This window comes from Trachypithecus francoisi, unplaced genomic scaffold (assembly GCF_009764315.1).
Source record: "Trachypithecus francoisi isolate TF-2019V2 unplaced genomic scaffold, Tfra_2.0 Lachesis_group13, whole genome shotgun sequence".
Lineage (NCBI taxonomy): Eukaryota > Metazoa > Chordata > Mammalia > Primates > Cercopithecidae > Trachypithecus > Trachypithecus francoisi.
In genome coordinates, this window is record NW_022681458.1 from 70,443,588 (window position 1) to 70,464,339 (window position 20,752).

At 37.5% G+C, this 20,752-nt stretch overlaps 1 protein-coding gene across 4 annotated transcripts in view; it reads left to right on the forward strand.

The window, feature by feature from the left end:
• SLC25A12 (solute carrier family 25 member 12) overlaps nt 1–20,752 on the forward strand; it is a 111,473-nt gene that overhangs the window by 83,193 nt on the left and 7,528 nt on the right. For 3 of the 4 annotated variants that reach the window (XM_033231130.1, XM_033231132.1, XM_033231134.1), the window contains 5 exons: nt 625–706; nt 2,332–2,490; nt 5,559–5,611; nt 6,150–6,230; nt 18,858–18,998. In XM_033231130.1, the coding sequence (XP_033087021.1) occupies nt 625–706; nt 2,332–2,490; nt 5,559–5,611; nt 6,150–6,230; nt 18,858–18,998 (516 nt within the window). The remainder of the gene's footprint in view (nt 1–624; nt 707–2,331; nt 2,491–5,558; nt 5,612–6,149; nt 6,231–18,857; nt 18,999–20,752) is intronic. The other variant, XM_033231131.1, reaches the window with a different exon arrangement.

Genomic DNA, 20,752 nt, shown 5'->3' on the forward strand with positions numbered 1-20,752 from the left:
CCCAAGAGTAGCAGATAAATGAGGCATTAATAGGCTTGTAAAAATTGGGGTAAGGGGCCGGGCGCGGTGGTTCAAGCCTGTAATCCCAGCACTTTGGGAGGCCGAGGCGGGCGGATCACGAGGTCAGGAGATCGAGACCATCCTGGCTAACACGGTGAAACCCCGTCTCTACTAAAAAAATACAAAAAACTAGCCGGGCAAGGTGGCGGGCGCCTGTAGTCCCAGCTACTCCGGAGGCTGAGGCAGGAGAATGGCATAAACCCGGGAGGCGGAGCTTGCAGTGAGCTGAGATCTGGCCAGTGCACTCCAGCCTGGGCGGCAGAGCGAAATTCTGTCTCAAAAAAAAAAAAAAAAAAATTGGGGTAAGGGGGAAGCTACTGTGTATTTGGCTTAATATGGTTTTTAAATGCTGATGATAGAGTTATCTATTTTTAAATACATTGCTTTCGTTTTTGGCTGCATGAATATCCTATTTTCTTCTTTTGGAAAAGATACTACTGCATTACCAATATCACTTTTAGGTTTTGTTTTTTCTTGTCTTAAAATAGTCAAATTGTAGTTTTTTTCACTTGCTGTGTGCTCTTTCAAGATTTTTTTTTTTACTTGCTTTCTTCTTCTCCGCAGCAGTCTCCTGGATTAGGTAGGCCTATCTGGCTCCAGATTGCCGAGTCTGCTTACAGATTCACTCTGGGCTCAGTTGCTGGAGGTGAGTGACATGTCTGTGTGCTGTTTGAGGCTTGTGTTAATGTAATATTATCTCACTAGACTGTGGCAGATCAGCAAAGGTGTAGTTCATTGTTCCCATGGGTCATGACTTCAGGGCTTTCTGAAGTGTTCTTTATTTTTACCTATGATCAGGGGACTTGTAATAGCAATGACTGTGGACCATCTGGCTCCAGTCTGTCTTCAGGACAAAACCTCTGTAATGATGTGAAAGTCTGGGATATAGTGCTGCACTCACCTTAATCATACTGGCTAAGGCCAGTATAAAAAAATGGAAAATGAGACTGTGTTTATGGGGCAGGTTAAGAAATTGAGATTTGCTATTATCCTTATCATACGCAGGAACGGAAAACCAAATACCGCATGTTCTCGCTTATAAGTAGGAACTAAATAGGAACTTATGAACACAAAGAAGGAAACAGACGCTGGGATCTACTTGCTGGGGAAGGTGGCAGGAAGGAGGGGAGCAGAAAAAATAGCTATTGGATACTGAGATTAATACCTGGGTGATGAAATATGTACAACAAACGCCCATGACATGTGTTTATCTATGTAACAAACGTTCATATATACTCTACACCTACAATAAAACTAAAAATAAAAAATAAAAAAGAGATTGAGATTTGGGATATGAATCCCAGAACCTCATGAAATAAAACAGCCTCTCAAAGTGATTCACTTGTGCTTTTCTGCTTATATGTTTTCCTTTCCCTTATCACTTGTTTGACAATATCTGGACTTGATGTTTATTTGCAAAAATGAACTTCCCTTCCCTCCCTGTTCACAGTCAAAATTTGAGAGACTGTTTTTGCTTAAATACTCTACATAGAAAATGTGTACAATCTGAAGTTGCTTTGTTGAGAAGAAACTAGCAGGTGTGATTAAAATGCTTACGATTTTTTAAGACAAGCCTGAACTCAAAATACTTTTTTTTTTTCTTTTCACTCTCAGTTTTAGAAGTTGCAAACCAGGTTTCGGCTTTCAGCAGTCAAAGTGTGTAATACTCTCGTTCATGTAAATAAATTTTTCAGTCCCTGAGAAATTCTAAAGCACAGCCGTATTTTCTTTCAAACCAAATTCTATACATAGGGATAGGATAATGTTGAAATGTGTCTCCAATATTATGGTTGTAACTATGATTAATTTACCGAGATGCTTTATTAAACTAAATTTTAAAATTGTAGCCATCTAGTGTACGGATATAGTCATTTTAAGAAGTAACTGGCATAATATTTAGGCATTTAATGGAAAATATAAGTAAATGTTTTATATAATAGTTTAATGTTATTATTATAGAAAACTGAGTGTTAACTATCTAATTTGGGAAGTGACTCGATAATCCACTCTGTAATTTATGAACCTAAGATATCAAAGAGCATTCTTGACAGTTGTTCTCTGAAGCAGCTGTATTTATGGATTTCAGTGGTTGCTATAGCCTGCTATCCCTAAGGTGTGTGTGAGGGAAAGAAAAATACTAACATAAAGTCTCTTTTGTGAGAATACATATTGTGTTTTATTTCTTCATCCTTTAAGATAAGATTTGTCATCCTTATGGACTCTCCATTTAATTGTGTTCTTTTTTAAGCCTAAAAATTGTTCTGTTTGTAGCTGTGGGAGCCACTGCAGTGTATCCTATAGATCTGGTGAAGACCCGAATGCAAAACCAGCGTGGCTCTGGCTCTGTTGTTGGGGAGCTGATGTACAAAAACAGCTTTGACTGTTTTAAGAAAGTCTTGCGTTATGAGGGCTTCTTTGGACTCTACCGGGGTGAGTAAGCAAATCCCAGCTGCTGAAGTTAGTGATTTGATCTCACCAGCAGCAGATTTTAACTCACTAATTATGGAAGCCAATATGTAGTATGCCTAACCAGACTAGGTCTGTTTCTCTCTTTTTATTTTCTCTTTGCTCATTTCCCTTCTTACATTCTTTCTGGTGATTAGCAGTATTAATCTGCAAACAAGGTCTTCATTTCTTCTTCTTGCTATTTATATTTCTTGGTATCCAAATTATGTGTTTGTCCCAACATGGGTCTATGTCACCACGCTTCTACAAACCAAGGCACATATCTGCAGGTGGAATACAAGGATGATAGCTAAGAAATATAGAGCTGCTTTTCTCAAAGAATTAAAGAGGAGAAAGACATCTCTTTTCTGTGAAAAAGAAGCCAGGCTACCACTCAAAGATGAGTTTACCCTCCATATATTTGTTTCACCTGAAAGAAATATCAAATGTTTTTGTCTCTTTCAGGGAACATTTATAAATTTTTTCCAATGAGTCATCTGAAGGTTTAAAAAAAAAAAAAAAAAAAGGGAAAACCCTTTGGTTCCAAGTCTAATTCTTGCTCCTTTCCCCCAGTTATCTCAGAGGTGTACAGTCAAAACAGGGATTTTCTTTTGCAGGGAATATTAGCAGCCATTCTAGACTGAGCCCAGTGCAGTTGGCAACAGAGGTAGCAGCCCCATGCAGAATTCTCCCCACCCCCAGTTGTCTTTGTAGGAACTTGTCTCTTTGGAGAGAGAATGACTTTCATGTATGTGTTTTCACATTAGAATATAGGGTTTCCTTTGGGAGGGAGATTAATTTTTTAATCTCTTTGGGCGCCACTTGGGATTCTTTGCAAATGCTCTCTACATGCTCAAGTCCAGGCCATTTATGTAATTTACTGTACTTGTTTGTTTGCACACACAAGCTCATTAATCCCTAGCCTATTCTGAGCTCTGTTGAACTATTTGGCTTAGAAATCTTCCTAAGAAAGCCTGGGCCCGAACAAAGCTTTGGGCTCATGGACAGGAGAAAAAAAAAACACCTCTGGTTAGCATTATATACAGGTATTCAATCAAAAAATATAACTCCGATAAACTCATAATTGAAGTAGAGGGTCACAAGGATGTTCATTTTTAGCATTATGTATAGAATAAGAGGAGAGAGTCATTCTGAAATCAAACTAGGCTCAAGTACCCTGCTCTTGAGAATGAATGTGATGAGTTTTCCTCAAATATTCAGAACTGTAGACTCTTTGAATTCCACCTGTACAGCATGTACCCTGTGGAAAGGGGTACAATATCCAGAACGCAGATCTTTCCGTGTGAATGCTTGTTTTAACTGATTAAACCCTGTATATCCATATTTTATTTAATGGGGAATCAAGGTTAAATGGCATTAAGGTTGTTTTTTTCCTTGATATCTCCAGTGTTTCTTTGTTGAATAATGATGTTTCTCCTCTTTGGTATACTTTTAAATTGCAAAGAAAATGTCCCCTATTAAAAGGAACCTAGATATTTACTGCACAGTTTAGCCTTCTCAATGAATAGGTGCTTACAGAAGATTTCATTTGAGAGGGATGTCATGTTAATTAAATGGATGCAATATAGCAAGTAGGGGAGGGGATTGTTGGCTTTATTCAGGATGTAAGCTCAAAAAAGCAGTTCTTTAAATGAGAGACTTTTGTATTAGGGAGAAGATTGTAGGAGTCCTGTATGTGAGCACTATGATTATTGAGATTGTCATATATTGCTTGGAACTGGTCCATTATTCTGTCAGATGATTGACAAAATTGTTGACAGATTAGCTAAATTTCTTTGCAGGCAACAATGATAAAATGACACAAATCAGTACTTTATTAAATTCCATGAGCCTTATTGAGGCGAGTTGTAAAACAAATATGCATGCTGACATGGTTGTATGGGAGTTAGATTAAAAGTAATTGAGTCTGATAATCACGAGGGTTAGAAAGTTAAGACTGCCATCTGCTGATTTGTTCTTTTAAATCAGTCTGCTACCCATGAAAAGTGTGTGTGGATTTGTGTGTATCATTGATAATTCAGTCTGACTGACAGTAGCCAATATGTATGATTACTTGCTGGCTCTCAGCTTATGGAAAGTCACTCAGCAGTATCCTCAAAGCAGGCTGCAGATCAGCAGTCAGCAAGCAGGCAAACATATATAACTCCGCTTTGGCTGGATGATTTAAAGAATATAAAATGTTTATTGTTAGCATCTTTTAAAAATGGATGAAAAAAGTATGCTAACAATTCGGATAAGCTGTGTGCTTTAGAAAGCTGAGCCCAACAGATGTTGTTTATTTTTTTCTTTTCCAGTTTACAACCAGCCTGGGAAATTTAACTTTCTAAGGATTATGATTTCCTTTGTTTTGAGGGGATTCTTTTAAAATGTCTTAAGCTTGACATATATTAGTAAATAAGAATACAACAGGCATATGTTTTTGCTTATAGGAGATATTCATTAAACAATACTTAAAACTGCATTTTTCTTTGCAGTTTTGGCTTCCTCCTTTTAAATAAATGAATATTGAATGCTGTGTTTCTCTGAAGAGATTATAGGAGTTAGTATTCTATAATAACCAAGCCACTGTATGCCATTATGTAGGTAGTATAGTTTGTGGCAAAATCTGGGTATGCTTAACAGCATGCTTTTCAGAGCTTTTCCAAGTGTACAGTGTCTGTGTATGTTTATATGTTTTTGGTTATAACAAGGGAGGGAATTTGGTTACATTGTTATTGGCAGTGTTCCCAGAATAGAGAAGACCCATGGCTCTGTTTCTTCCTCATGGACTTTTTGGGAAGTGTTGGATAACCGGGCTTTAAAGTAAGCATGCTTAAGAAGAGGATTTATAGCCTCAAGAAAACATGACATTATACTGCATTTGTAAATAATTATTACATATGTATACAGAGTTTTCAAGATAATCTTTTTCCCATTTTAATGAAAACTCTAAAATGTTTGATGGGTAAATAATACGGGGGAAACTCCTTGTTGGGCTTGTGTTTTCATGTCTGGTACGTCTATATTGCTGATAATTCTGTCCCTTTACCTAGGTCTGATACCACAGCTTATAGGGGTTGCTCCAGAAAAGGCCATTAAACTGACTGTAAGTTTCTCTCTAACTGAATTTATGTCATTTGTTTAGATTACCATTAAGCCAAAAAACTGAAGTCAAGGCTCGGCATGGTAGCTCATGGCTATAATCCCAGCATTTTGGGTGGTGGGAGGATCACTTGAGACTGGGAGTTCCAAACCAGCATAAGCATAGTAAGAAATCAGTGGTACCAAAACAACAACAGCAACAAAAATTGAAAATTAGCCAAGTGTGGTGACGCATGGCAGGAGGCTGGTATGGGAGGATTGCTTGAGTCCAGGAATTTGAGGCTGTAGTGAGCTATGATCATGCCACTGCACTCCAGCCTGAGCAACAGAGTGAGACCCTGTCTCAAAAACAAAACTAAAATTGATGCTGCCAACACTGGCACACTATCACAGAATTTGTAAAACTTTAATTTTACATGTAAGCATTTGATAATTTTTAATTTTATCATAAGACAAATATTTTGCTGACTTGGAAAAGCAACAGTGTGCCAGAAGAGAAACGGTTGGGAATTTTGGTTAACTGATGTTGTCTTTCTAATTAGGTTAATGATTTTGTTCGGGACAAATTTACCAGAAGAGATGGCTCTGTTCCACTTCCAGCAGAAGTCCTTGCTGGAGGCTGTGTAAGTATTACTCTTAGGCGCTTCTTGTGACAATATATTCTGTTAACCTTTTTGCACAGATATGGTAGATATCTGAGTGGCATTTCCCTTGAACTCAAGGGATTCTAAGCAGGTTTTCTCAGTAATCATATGGAATAACTTTTAAATTTTATTGTAAAAGCTAACTGGTTTTGAGTATAGAAAAGAGATAGCATTTTCCGCCAATTAGAATGGTGATCATTAAAATGTCAGGAAACAACAGATGCTGGAGAGGATATGGAGAAATAGGAACGCTTTTACACTGTTGGTGGGAGTGTAAATTAGTTCAACCATTGTGGAAGACAGTGTGGTGATTCCTCAAGGAGCTAGAACTAGAAATACCATTTGACCCAGCAATTCCATTACTGGGTATATAACCAAAGGCTTATAAATCATGCTGCTATAAAGACACATGCACAGATATGTTTATTGTGGCACTATTCACAATAGCAAAGACTTGGAACCAACCCAAATGCCCATCAATGACAGACTAAGAAAATGTGGCACATACATACCATGGAATACTATGCAGCCATCAAAAAGGATGAGTTCATGTCCTTTGCAGGGACATGGATGAAGCTGGAAACCATCATTCTCAGCAAACTATCGCAAGAACAGAAAACCAAACACATGTTCTCACTCATAGGTGGGAATTGAACAATGAAAACACTTGGACACAGGACAGGGAACATCACACACCAGGGCCTGTCGGGGGTTGGGGGTTTAGGGGAGGGATAGCATTAGGAGAAATACCTAATGTAAATGATGAGTTGATGGGTGTAGCAAACCAACATGGCACATGTATACATATGTATCAAACCTGCACGTTGTGCACATGTACCCCAGAACTTAAAGTATAATGACAAAAAAAAAAGAGGTAGCATTTTCATCAGCTCTATCTCTTTGATGCTCCTAAAGCATTACCTTCCAGACTTTTTTAAAAGTTCTAATTCCTATTCCTTTTAAGAAATGGAGTACAGAAAATATAGTAGTGGGTAGAGTAACCATTCGTATATGTTAACTGGAACTTTAAAACAAGTGTGAGATGGCTGATTAATTGGGCGCTTATATCTTAGGTATAGGACTGAGTAAGCAATTGTTTAATTATAATTTTTCTTCTTTAGAGGCCAGAGGGTATGGCAAACAATAATAATGGTAACTACATTTCAGCTGTTGACAGAAATTCTGAACCCAGAGACTCTGCTATTTACTTAGCGCACAAAGGTTTCTGTCTTTAAAGTGTAAGCATGACATTGGCTTTGGACCAATTCTTAAATCTGTTTGCAACTCAACTAATTTCATTTGTGGTATTTGTTTCATATTTGATAACGTATGGTTCGTTTAAGACTTGTTTAGTCCATTTTATTCTTGGAAACATTAATAACTTCCAGTTGAATTGGCTGACAGTCTTGGCTAAAACTTCCTCAGTTGCCTGTGAAACCTGAAGTGATGAGGTCAGTGACCTTGGCAACGTTTAATTCAGAGACACTGCCTCAGGGGTCAGAGAGAGAGAGAGGTTGCGTCAGGTTCTCTTTGATATGTGTCAGTGTGGCACATACCTGAGTCCTCACCTTTCTGCAGAGTTGCTTTGGTAGAGGTGGACTGCTGTGTGGGTGTGTGTGTGCCTGTATGCATGCCCCAGCACATTCTCAGGAAGGAAATCTCTTTGGCTACATTTCTTTTTTAATGAAGAGTAAACAGTGGACATAGAATAAAACTTTTGCTTAGGTGGATCACCAAAAATGAAGTTTCTCTTTTTCCTTTATTCCAATTAGATTCTGTAATTGGTTCTTGTCTAGAGAGAGAACCTTTGCCAATCATAAATATTCTTTTTCTTAGTCGTTTTAAGTTTCTGTTTGGTTAAGCTTTCTAACTCATTTTTATCACAGCACATGCATACCTTTGCCAGAAATCTTCTAAGTCATGCTCTTTCTGTTCCATATAACGAATTATTTGTTTCCATTTGCAATATCCAGGTTTTTGGCCATGAAGCTGACCTGTTTCCATGTCTAACATGTGACCTAAGTGGTTAAACCAAAATAAGATATTTAGTTCCTTTGTTCTTCCTAGCTACAGACCCTGTTTATAGGTTTGAACTTTAGGAATTCTTATTGAAGTCTAGGGTGCCTTGAGGGTTGTGCTGATACTCTAAATCTCTTCCTTAATCATGAGTCATTTCTGGAGGCTTTGATGGATTATCTAGTGAGAAATTGACAGCATGAAAAATAGATTGGACTCTAGGCAGAATGATAAGGTTGTCTGCAGTTCTTCACTACAAACGTTTTCTGCTTCCCCCTTTACTCTAAATCTCTTCTTTCAGGGGAGAAGAAAAAAGTGCAATTATTGAGTTTCTACTGACAAATTCAGTTATACTATGGTATAAATGATTGTTAAAGCATAATTCAGTGTTTCTCCCCAAAGTCTATAAATTTCAACAGAGAATAAAGTCTTCAAAAGGATGAGTCTCTCTTTATAGAATATCAGGCTCTGTGGGACATAGGATACTCCATTTCCTAAATGATACCTGGCAAACAGCCACCAGATTAACCCTGTGAAGAGTGGCTGCCTGTGAGCCTGACCCTGAGTCCTCACCATCCTGGGTAGTGGTGGTGATACGATGTATGAGGTCCTTGTGGCTTTTGGCTGAGTGCTGTCAGTGCCACTAGTGAGAAGAATACTGCTGTTCTTCCAAAAATTACCCAATTTTAAAGATGCACCTAATGCGTTAACCTAATATAGGTTAATTAGGAAGAAATGTCTCAGACTGAGTTCTAGGCATTTTTTCCCAGAGGAAGGATTAGCTAGAACCTAGGCCTTGAGTTCCCTGTAGATGAGAGGGAAATTTTATAGCCATCTTACTGGGTGAAAAGTGATACCTTATTGTGGTCTAATGACTGACAATGTTGAGCATCTTTTTGTGTGCATATTGGCCACTTGTATATCTTCTTTGAAAAAATGTCTATTCAGAATTTTTGCCTATTTTTAAATTGGATTGTTTTTTGGGTTACAGAGTTCTTTATATATTCTAGATGTGAGTCCCTTTTCAGATTTTTTTTACTTTCTTGATGATGTCTTTTGAAGAACTGGGCTTTAATGAAGTTCATTTAATGTATTTTTTCTTTTGTTGTTTGTGCTTTTGGTGTTATATCTAAGAAATCATTAATCCAAGATCATGAAGATGTATGCCTTTTTTTTTTTTTTTTCTGGTATATAGAAATTGACTTTATATGTTTGCCTCCTTTTTTTCTTTTCAGAGTTTTATAGTTTTAGCTTTTACATCTAGGTCTTTTCCGATTTTTAAGCCTTAGTTTTTTCGGTTTTTTTTTTTTTTTTGGCCTGAACAGAGAGAGATATTACTAAATGTCAGTTTTGTTTTATTTTTGATTGCTAATGTTTTGGTGTATTTCCTTCTAATGTTTTCATATACATGTGTACGTGCTCTTGTGCATAGACATATGTGCGCACATGCATATACACACACATACATACACACACACTTTTTAAAACCAGATGGAAGTTTTGTTGACTCTGACTTCCTGATTGGAAATGCAAGCAACTCTCACTTACCACAGGAAAGAGGGAGTCACAGTGGAATGTCTTATTTTAGAAGTAGTATGTAACCTTTGGGAATAGTAGTATAAACAGATTGTGCATTTTCAGATTTTTATCTTTTTGAGACGGAGTCTCGCTCTGTCGCCCAGGCTGGAGTGCAGTGGCATGATTTCGGCTCACTGCAAGCTCCGCCTCCCAGGTTCAAGCGATTCTCCAGCCTCAGCCTCCTGAGTAGCTGGGACTACAGGCACGTGCCACCAAACCTGGCTAATTTTTTGTATTTTTAGTAGAGACGGGATTTCACCGTGTTAGCCAGGATGGTCTCCATCTCCTGACCTCGTGATCCGCCTGCCTCAGCCTCCCAAAGTGCCGGGATTACAGGCATGAGCCACCGCACCCGGCCCATTTTCAGATTTTTAAATCTCACTGTGAACATTAACCAAACTTTTGTTTTATATCTATATCAAAATCTTCTCAAAAAACTTACTAGTTCAGAATTTATGATAACTTAGATGTTCTATCCCAATATGTTTTTTGTTTTTTTGTTTGTAGTATCTATAAATTGACCTCTAGGTTAAATTGCCTGACCTTGGCTAAGTGTGGTAGCTCACGGCTGTAACCTCTGCACTTGGGAAGGCTGAGGTGGGAAGATGGCTTGAGCCCAGGAGTTCAAGACCAGCTTGTGCAACATAGTGGGACCCCCATCTCTACAAATAATAATAATAATAATTTTAAAAAATTGCTTGACCTTTCTTTAGGTGGAGACGGGGTAAGATTGTATGTGTGTGCATACAGTTGCTCAGTAAATATCTCTTATGAATGTTGAGTGTTGTATGAGTATTAAATATGTAACAATAGGTTTTAAATAATTTTTCCTCTTGTTCTCATAGGTAAACCATTCTTATCAGACCATATATTTTTCTGTTAGAAAATCTCTGTCTTTCTCTACACACACACATACCCCCCACACCCAGATGCTCCTTGACTTACAATGAGGTTACATTGTAATAAACCTATCATGAGTTGGAAATTTTTAGGTCAACAATGCACTTAATCCACCTAGCCTACTGAATGTCATAGCTTAGCCTATCGTACCTAAAACATGCACAGAACACTTATGTTAGCCTGTAATTGGGCAAAATCATAAAGCACAAAGCCTGTTTTATAATACAGTATTGGATATCTCATGTAATTTGTTGAATACTGTACTGAAAGTGAAAAACAGAAAGGCTTTATGGGTACTTCAAGTATTGTTTCTACTGAATGCATATTGCTTTTGCACCATCGTAAAGTCAAAAAACCATAAATTGTATCATTGTTAAGTTGGGGACCACCTGTATATATATGTTTATATGTAATATATGTACAAATGTATGTTTATTAGAAGACACAAATATAATTGAATGTTTGATTATGATATCTGCTGTGGGCAAAAATAGTACCTTAATGTCAACCTAGAATTTTCAAAGTACATTATTATGCATTATTGTCACCCTCTGTAAAATAGGTAGATGAGAAACAGAAGTCCAGAAAGGCTAACTCTCTTACCCCAATTTACACAGCTAATATATGCTGGAGGTTTCATGTGAACCCAAGTATTCTGATTTTTTTAGACCAAGTCCTTTTATTCTATAATGTCCTCTTGGGGGAATCAAAGCATTGATTTGTGTCAAAATAAATCTAGATGACCGTATTCCACTTTATAGTGACTTTCTTGCTTCTTTCCTTCCTTCCTTTAATAAATATATGAATATGACATATTTATATATTTGGTTGTTTTTTTAGGTATAATTACCATTTTTAAAAGGAACAGATTTTAGGTATTCAGCTCAATGAGTTTTGACAATTGTATACACCCATGTAATCACCACCTAAGATAATGAACATTTCACCCCAGAAAATTCATTCATGCCTCTTTCCAATCAGTCCCTTCTCCCTTACTCCATGCAACCACACTTCTGATTTCTGTCTCAAGGTTTGTTGTTCTTGGATTTCATGTAAATGCAGTGCACAGATGCATTCTTTCATGGCTGGCTTCTTTTGTTTAACATGTTTTCAGAGAGTCATCCTTGTGTGGGTATCAGGTTTGTGTTTGTTTTACATTTTGCTGAGTAGTATTTCATTGTACAAATTTACCACAGTTTATCCATTTTTCTATCGATAGATGTTTGAATTTTTGTCTGTTACAAATAAGTTTGCTATAAACATTCTTGGACAAATCTTTTTGTCAACCTATATTTTCATTTTTCTTGGGTATCTAAGAGTAAAATAGAGTCAATGTACATTCAATTTAAAATAAACTACCAGTTAGTTCTTAGAAGTGGGTGGATCATTTTATAGTCTCCTCAGCAGTATACAAGTATTCCAGTTGCTCCACATCCTCACTGATGTTTGATAGCTGTAGTGTTTTTGATAGTAATCATTGTAGGTATGTGAAATAGTATCTTATTGTGGTTTAAATTTGCATATTCCTGATTCCTAAAGATGTTGATTATCTTTTCATGTGTTTATTGGCTATTCGTGTGTGTGTGTGTGTGTGTGTGTGTGTGTATGTGAAGTATCTGTTTAAATCTTTTGCCTACATTTTATTAGGTTTCATATTTTTTACTATTTGTAGAAGTTGTTTATATGTCATGGATACAGCCCTTTGTCAAATAGATGTGTTGTGGATATTTTTTTGCCAGTCTATGACTTGTTTATTACTTTTATTAATGATGTTTGTAGTAGTTTTTAAAGAAAAAGTAATTATGTAGTTTTTTGGATAGATCCACAAACTTAAGTGAGAATAAATTTAAATGTCTTTCCAAATTAACAAAACAGAATATTAAAAAAATCTAAATGGACTAACCTATATGTACTTTCTAATGGTCTCTTTGGTAGGTACCTGTTCTTTTTTAATTGTTAAACTCAAATCAGAGATTAGCAATAAACTTACCTAGCTGACTGCATTACCTCTTTCAGAGAGTATATACCCCTGAGTGGATGGAAGTCATGAAACTCAAAACTTATTGCTCAGCAAAGTGCTAATGTTGCAGGTGAATTTCCACAACCCTATGCAAACACACTTTCTGGAGAACACATTCTTTCCCTTTGTGTTTTGCTTTCAGTCTGCATGGTGCTCTCACATGAGTTAGTAGTGCACAAGACCTCTGTGAGGCAGATAGCACGGTTGTGGGAATGGAATGGTTATGCTGAATGCAAAATCTATGACAATCTAGGTCAGTAGTCTTCCAAACCTAGAATCTTTCAATTCTCCCATGCTTTTTCTCAGCTTAAGCATGTGTGTGCCCACACTGCATACACACACCCTCCCTTCATATTGATAAAGCAAAAAGCCCACATGTTAGGTGGAGCAGTTACTAATCCTGGGGTCCAAGATCTGTAACTAGCCAGCTCCTTATGATGAAGAATTCTATGTCTTCCTCAGCAAGCCGAGCTTGTATATCTCTAAAGAGTAGTTTGGAAACAGCTCATCCACCTCCCATCCCCAGGAATTAGTGTGGTCCAACTTTATGCCTACATACTTAATGTGAACACATATAGATATGCATACAAGTTAAAAATCCTTAGATATTTATGTCAAAAGTGGCTTATGATAGGTACACAGGGATTTTCATTCTTGCTGTCTTAGTTAATTGTGGCTGCTATTAAAAAATACCTTCGACTGAGTAATTTATAAACAACAGAAATTTATTGCTCACAGTTCTGGAGGCCGGAAGTTCAAGATCAAGGTGCTAGCAGATTCAGCGTCTGGTGAGGGAGGGCTTGCTCTCTGCTTCCAAGATGGCACCTTGCTGCTGTGTGCTCGTATGGTAGGAACGACAAGGCAGCTCCCTTCAACCTCATGTATAAGGGCACTAATCCTATTCACTAGGGCAGAACCATCATGACTTAATCACCTCCCAAAAGGCCTTACTTCTTAATACTATAATGTTGGATATTAGTTCCAACATATGAATTGGGGGAAACACCAACATTCAGATCATAGCACTTCCCTTACCCTAGTTAGGGGTATATGTAATGTTAATTCATAACAACCTCGCATATATCATCACTCAGCAATGAGCACATTGCAATTTATTTCTTTTAAGCTATCACTATCCTATTTTAGAAAGAACCATAGCATTTCCTATTGCTTTACAAAAATATGAATGGTTGGTGGTGTGCAAGGCTGACTCACTGTCTGTTCCTGTTCCTCTTGAGTCAGTCCTAGTGACACCTAGTTCTGTGACTTTTATTGTTTATCTGGTTATTTTATGTGCACATATGGTGTTCATCTGGAGTTGATGTGACCTTAAATAAATTGAAGTTAGATTTTCATCAGTCTCTATAAGGGAAGACTTTATAATGAGTTGCTTAGATTGGATATTTTGTGGTTGGAGGGAAATCATTTCAATCTATAGGAGACAACAGATCAAAGAAGGAAATAAACAAAGGACTTGGCACAAACAGGGCCCAGTCTCCAACCTCTTTGTGAACCTTGCCCGGGGGGTAGGATTGAAAGGGCAGAAGGTTGAATAGGCCTAATCCTGTGTATAGCCCCTCGGCCTTAGGCACTGTGGAAGCATGGTGATATCTCAAAATTACATCCTTTTCCCCACTAACTTTTGCTGTCAGCTTTAGTTGATTTTCTCATTTAAAAAATCATATAAGATTAAATGGAAGTTTTTTATTCTTTCCATTTCTGTTATATATGGGTAACCCTCATTCAAAATGAGATTTGTTCCCTTTTATGTATCTTTTAAACTCAGTTCTAGAACAAAGAAATGACAACAGAATACTGAAAAATAGAAAGCATCTAAGTCTGTTTTAATATTAATGCTTGTATCTCTTTTAAAAAAATAAGCTGCAAATTTAATGAGGGAAATTTAAGCAATTAGAGAATTAGAAGCTAATTTTGGTGATTTCATGAGTGAAAAAAATTCAGCAAAGGTATGGTATTGAATGGTATGTTATCTAATATAAGCATTAGTAAAAGAAGCAGCAGGATGTCAGATTTAGCAATGTCCATTTAAATTTATGTAGCTGTGTATCATTGTGGTTTAATTTAAAATTTTATATATCTTAGTATTGATTATTTCAGATCACTAGCTATATTTGGTTAGGTTTTTTGATGTTCATATATAATAAGCTTTTTAAAAAACCTTAGGTCCACAGTAACTAATGCCAACTAGTTTAAAAAATATATTTGCCAAATTACCAAATTTACCATGAAGAAGAATATGCGAGAGAAGACTTAGTCTATAAAGAAGCCATTGTTTCTAAGACCAAGTCTGTTTCTTGTTGTTGTTCAATAGTTAATACATTCGTATGTTTTGAAACTTAAAAGGTACAATAGAGTATGCTATGAAAATTATTTCTCCCAACTATTCAGTTTCTTTTTCCAGGAGGCAATCAATGTTTTAATCTTTAAGCCACTTTGATTTTGAGAAACTTAGGTAAATTTTGACATATTTATGATCAAATGTGTACCTAATATCTTATGTTCTGTTTTTGTCATTTGGCATGATTTTATTATCAAATCATATTGCCCAATTAACAGCATAAAATTGTATCTACTTGGCTGTTTTATTGGGAATTTGAATTTCTTCCTGTTCAATTTTGCTATTAAAAATAGCAAATGTTAGCATATTTGTAGAAATACAGGTACTATTTTTTATTGAAAAGTTACTATATTTATGGAATTCTATATATTAAAGATTATATTTACTGCAAGCAGTGGTTTTCCACTTTGGAAAGCTGTTATTAATGATATCATTTATAATCAATAGAGACTTGGAAGAAATATGCTATTTCTCTGTATTTGTTTCTCAGAGAGGAAACACCCAGTTCAATAGTTTGATAACATCATAGTCCCTCATTCTGTGTTGCTTGATTTCTTACCAGTATAATTGAACTAATCTCAGATTTTACTCCCCCTTCCCTATCCCCAATTTAATATGTAGGAGAGAGAGAGACAGAGTGATTAACCTCAGAATTTGAAAAAGAACAGTGCATATTTGCCATGCATGTTTCCCTTTAAGCATTATAAACATACAGAGTTTTAGACAAACTATTATGTTGGTACAAAAGTAACTGCGGTTTTTGCAGTCTTTATCTCTGCTAAAATTATTCAGCGTTTCTGGAAAGTATTTGCCTTATGTTCCTAGGCCCATCATGAGGTTTTAAAAATGTATACTAATTACTAAAAAAATTTAAGAGGTAGGGGTCTTACTCCATTGCCCAGGCTGGCCTTGAACTCCTGGGCTCAAATAATCCTCCTGCCTCAGTCTCTTGAGCAGCTAGGACTACAGGCATGTGTCATTGCACTTGGCGTGTATGTTAGTTTTTAAAGCATATACAAATGATGTAATTGTTAGAAGTGTTCCTCCTTCAAACATAGGCATGAAACAAACGTACAGATGTGTGCCTTGCTATAGTGTCATTGTTTGCACTCTTACTTGCCAGATTATATGTGTTTATAAATGCACATCAATTGAGTTTCGTGGTTATGTCCTGTGCATTGTTGGGATTTGGTATGTGTGCTAGGTAACTAATCTTCAAATCATACAGCAATTAAGGTGTATGTGTTTTTAAAATGTATTCCCACCTGGGTGCAGTGGCTCACGCCTGTAATCTTAGCACTTTGGAAGGCCAAGGCAAGTGGATCGCTTGAGCCTAGGAGTTCGAGATCAGCTTGGGCAACATGGTAAGACCCCTATCTCTACAAAAAATACCAAAATTAGCTGGGCGTGGTGGTGCACGCTTGTAGTCCCAGCTACTCGGGAAGCTGAGGTGAGAGGATCGCCTGAACCCGGGGAGGTTGAGGTTGCAGTGAGCTGATCCTGCCACTGCACTCCAGCCTGGGTGACAGAGTGAGACCCTGTCTCACAAACAAATAAAACATCAATTATTTCTCTTTATTGTACCATTTTTGTAGTTTCAGTAGAAAGCCTGTTACTTGTATACTTCAAAAAATTTGAAGCATTGTTAAAGGAGTATAAATCTCAATCAATTGGCAGTTATTTCTAAAAGGGTGCATGAGAGAAGGAATGGGAGGAGGCAGCTGTGAGGCACAGGTGGGGGACACGGATTGGAGTACTCCTGTCCAGCAGGATGTTATAATTTACTAATGATTACAAACATGAAAGACCTTTGTATTTATTTAAACATAATGTCCACATTTAACACTTGACACCCAGGGACTGACACTGTCTGGTAGTGGCAAATTTGGGGGAATTAGAATAAAAATTTTCAGTTCTATTCATTTTTAAATCTGCTTTAGTTAAAACATAAAGCACATTTTCCAAAAGATAGTCTTTGCAACCATTATTTAAACAAGAGATTTCAGAGAAGTAGTAAACTTTTTCAATTGATTTGGTCTTTAATACTAGCTACAGGAGCAATTAGTTGGATTATCATTTTAACATAATTTTTCACCCAGCAATCCTTTTGAAAGTATTGTTTGCTTAGATTGAAACATTAAAGTGCTTCCTTCTGCCTGCAGTGCAACAGATTAAAAGAGAGAGAAACGCAGGCAAATGAACATGTAAAATTGGGTCAGTACATAGTTGGGGGACCTGTGTGCCAGTGGTCTGGATTGTGTTGAGTTGAGGAGTTAGAGGAAACCATGAGAGAGAGACAGCAAATTGCTGCGCCTCCCTGCTTGAAGGACAAAAAGGGGATTGAGGCCCTAGGGAATCCAGAACAATAAGCTGTCCACGAAGAGGGAAGGCATTTAGTATCAGTGCTGGCAATTTTGAATATTGAAAGGAGTTAAGGAGTCAGGATTGGAATAGGGGTAGTTGGGGGATTTATAGTCCCAAGGCAATTAGGAAAATGGACTGAGCCATGTTGCTGCCCCTTGGAAGCGGGTCTGGGAGGGCTTTGGGTTTTAGATAAACGAGCAGGAATGTGGGCAAAGGTTGAGCAGTGAAGTGCCATTGAAAGCTGCATGTGAATTTTTAGGCATTGTTTTTAATCTTTCTGTACCTGTGGAATTACAGTGTCCCAGATTTCATATTTCACGTGTGATTATATACAATGATTATGATATGAATATCATTATGAATATTATATGAATATGGTTATGATTACATAATATAAACAGCTACAGTTGAAGATGTACAAATGGGATTTTTCATTTCATGAAAGGAGATATATATTTTATTTATTTTTAGATATTCATGGTCACACATTTTTTTCTTTCTTGTCTTACAGAAGCCAAAAAAAAGAAGTTGGTAGAAGTTTTTGTTAAACTTTTTTTTTTTTCTCTACTAGTTAACAGATTTCAGATGCAAATATACTCTCATTATCCAAATTCAAATCTCTGTCACTCACCACAGGAATATGGAATGTGGCTTTGATCTTGAGGGTGTTGTACTCATGGTAACTAGATATTCCATTTCTCAGCTTTACCTTGAAGAGTTTTTCTGGTTTTGTCTTGAAATGATACTGAAATTTATCTTTCTAAATTCTTCCCTTTTGTGTGGGTGTAGCCATGTACCTGTATCCGAGTTTTGCTTAGGATAATACGTTTTAGAATTTGAACTGGAGGAGACTTTTCCCCTTCTGACTTAAGGCACCAAAGTAGTTTTAATTGCTCTACAATCCAAGGAAGCAGAAGCAAGTGGGTTTGCTGCCAAGAATGCTTACCACAAAGAGGAAAAAAATAATTGTAGCTCTGAATTTTAGCTCTGGCTTGTAAAATATGACAGTCTTCTACTCTCTCTTTTTCATTCATTGAGTTACCTTGCTGCCACATCTGTCTCTACTTTTTTTTCCAAATGGGTTTATTAGTTTTGTTATTTTGAATATGGCTGGGGTGATCCTGGAAACACTGGTCTGAGAAATAGTCTTGACATTTCAGCTAGAAACAAACCTGGGGGTAGATTGATCTGAGACAGAGTTTGAGACCATCCCTCTGAACCTCTCCAGGGTGGGCCTAAGTGTCAAACTGTCATTCACCTTCTTCTTTTCAAGATAGCAAGATGTTGAGGCTTTGCTGGATTTTCCTTTTTTACGCTGCCAGTTGGGCTCTGATATGGAATCTGCCTGTCTCTTCTCCCTTGCCTACAGGCTGGAGGCTCTCAGGTCATTTTTACCAACCCATTGGAGATAGTGAAGATTCGTCTGCAAGTTGCTGGAGAGATCACCACGGGACCTAGAGTCAGCGCCCTGAATGTACTCCGGGACTTGGGAATTTTTGGTCTGTATAAGGTGGGTAGGTTTAGGTTATAATGTACTCAATAAAATGTGAAAGAATGTGGAAACCAGACTTCTTCCCTCCAAGTTGAAAAGCAATCTTGTCCAGCAGGGTAGTCTGTGGAGTAGAAAATCAAACAAAAGAAAAGAATCAGGACACTTATATGAGAGGCTGTGGGATACACATGCAGCTTCTCCTGTTGTCATCTTCAGGCTTTTGTGAAACTGCCAGCGAGGAGGCCGGCACCGCAGACCTACTGGCCTCAGGCTCACAGCCTTTCATTTGCTGGGGGGTTTGGGAAGACTTTCCTTGGTGCTGTCTTTGGGCTGGTTTAGGGCTTCAAAATAGTCTTATGTTTATTTTCAGTCTGAGTTATCTCTATTGTTAACTTCCCAGTGGGAGCTTTTCTTTGTCTTAATAATTTGACCACAGTAAAACAGTAGTAGAGTTTGGTAGGATTCAGGTCTTTAAGAAGTTAAGTGGTAGGATTTGTCAATAATGAATTCCATTTAGAAAAAAAAAAAAAAAACCCAACAACAACAGAGTATACTGTACTTTAACAAAATGCCAGTCAACAGATTCCTTCCCTGCGGGCATACTTACTCCCATCATTACGGATCAGATGTAATGGAGCAGAAGCTATTATTTTTCTTAAACAAGGAAGAGTATTTCTTTCCATTCCTTTGCCTCGTATAAGAGGAATACGTAAATTTAGCCCCCATAGACAACTGTGTTTCCACAGCATCTGATATAGATCCATCACTGCAGAAATGTGTAAATTTGTTTCTGTAACTACAAATTAGAAATTAGAAATTCTGTAGATTGGAATCACACAGCTACAGGGTTCTCTGGAGATCAGCAAACAATGATGCCTGTCTCAAGAGAGTTTCGTACACATTTTTGCTTCCTCCTCCCCAATCCCAATTTCCATCCTTTTTGAATTCCCTTTGAGAGATGAATTTATTAATATTGCTTCTCTCTGTATTATCCTTTAGTGAGTCCTTGGATTTTTTTCTTTTTTCAATGTTTGAGTTTGTCTTTTTAAAAAAAAGCCAGGGCTGGGAGCACTGGCTCACACTTGCACTCCCAGCACTTTGGGAGGCCGAGGCAGGGGGATTGCTTGAGCCCAGGAGTTCAACCAGCCAGGGCAAAATGTCTAGACCTTGTCTCTACTTAAAAAAAAAAAAATTAGCTGGCACAGTGGTGCACACGTGTCATCCCAGCTACTCAGGAGGCTGAGGTGGGAGGATCACTTGAGCCCAGAAGGTCAAGGCTACAGCAAGCTGTGATCGCGCCACTACACTCCAGCCTGGACAACATAGTGAGACCCTGTCTCAGGAAAAAAAAAAAAAGAATAAAACAGAGTCATTAAAAAAATAAGCGCCAAGGTGGAGTGTTTGCCTAGCTAGGTAGTGGAATGGTGTGGGCTTCTGACAGAGCTGAGAGACGTGTTCTTTGAGACCTCACTCATTGGGACAAGCTGCCCCTGGGTAATGATTTTCTACTCCTGTGGAAATCTGCTGCTAAAATATTTTGTCTGCTATTTAGGACATGGGGAATGAGGAGGGAAGATTTGGGTTTCTTTTCCCCGTGCTCTAGAGTAGTTACCTTCCTTCACCACTGCCTCTAGCTTTTTACCTGGCACTGCGGGGACTCTCACCTGATGTAAAAATTTAAGAGGGTAGATCTTGTGTGTTTTTACCATAGTAAGAGATTAATTGATTTTGAAAACCCTGAATCTATATAAAAAATGCCAGAAAGTTCTTAG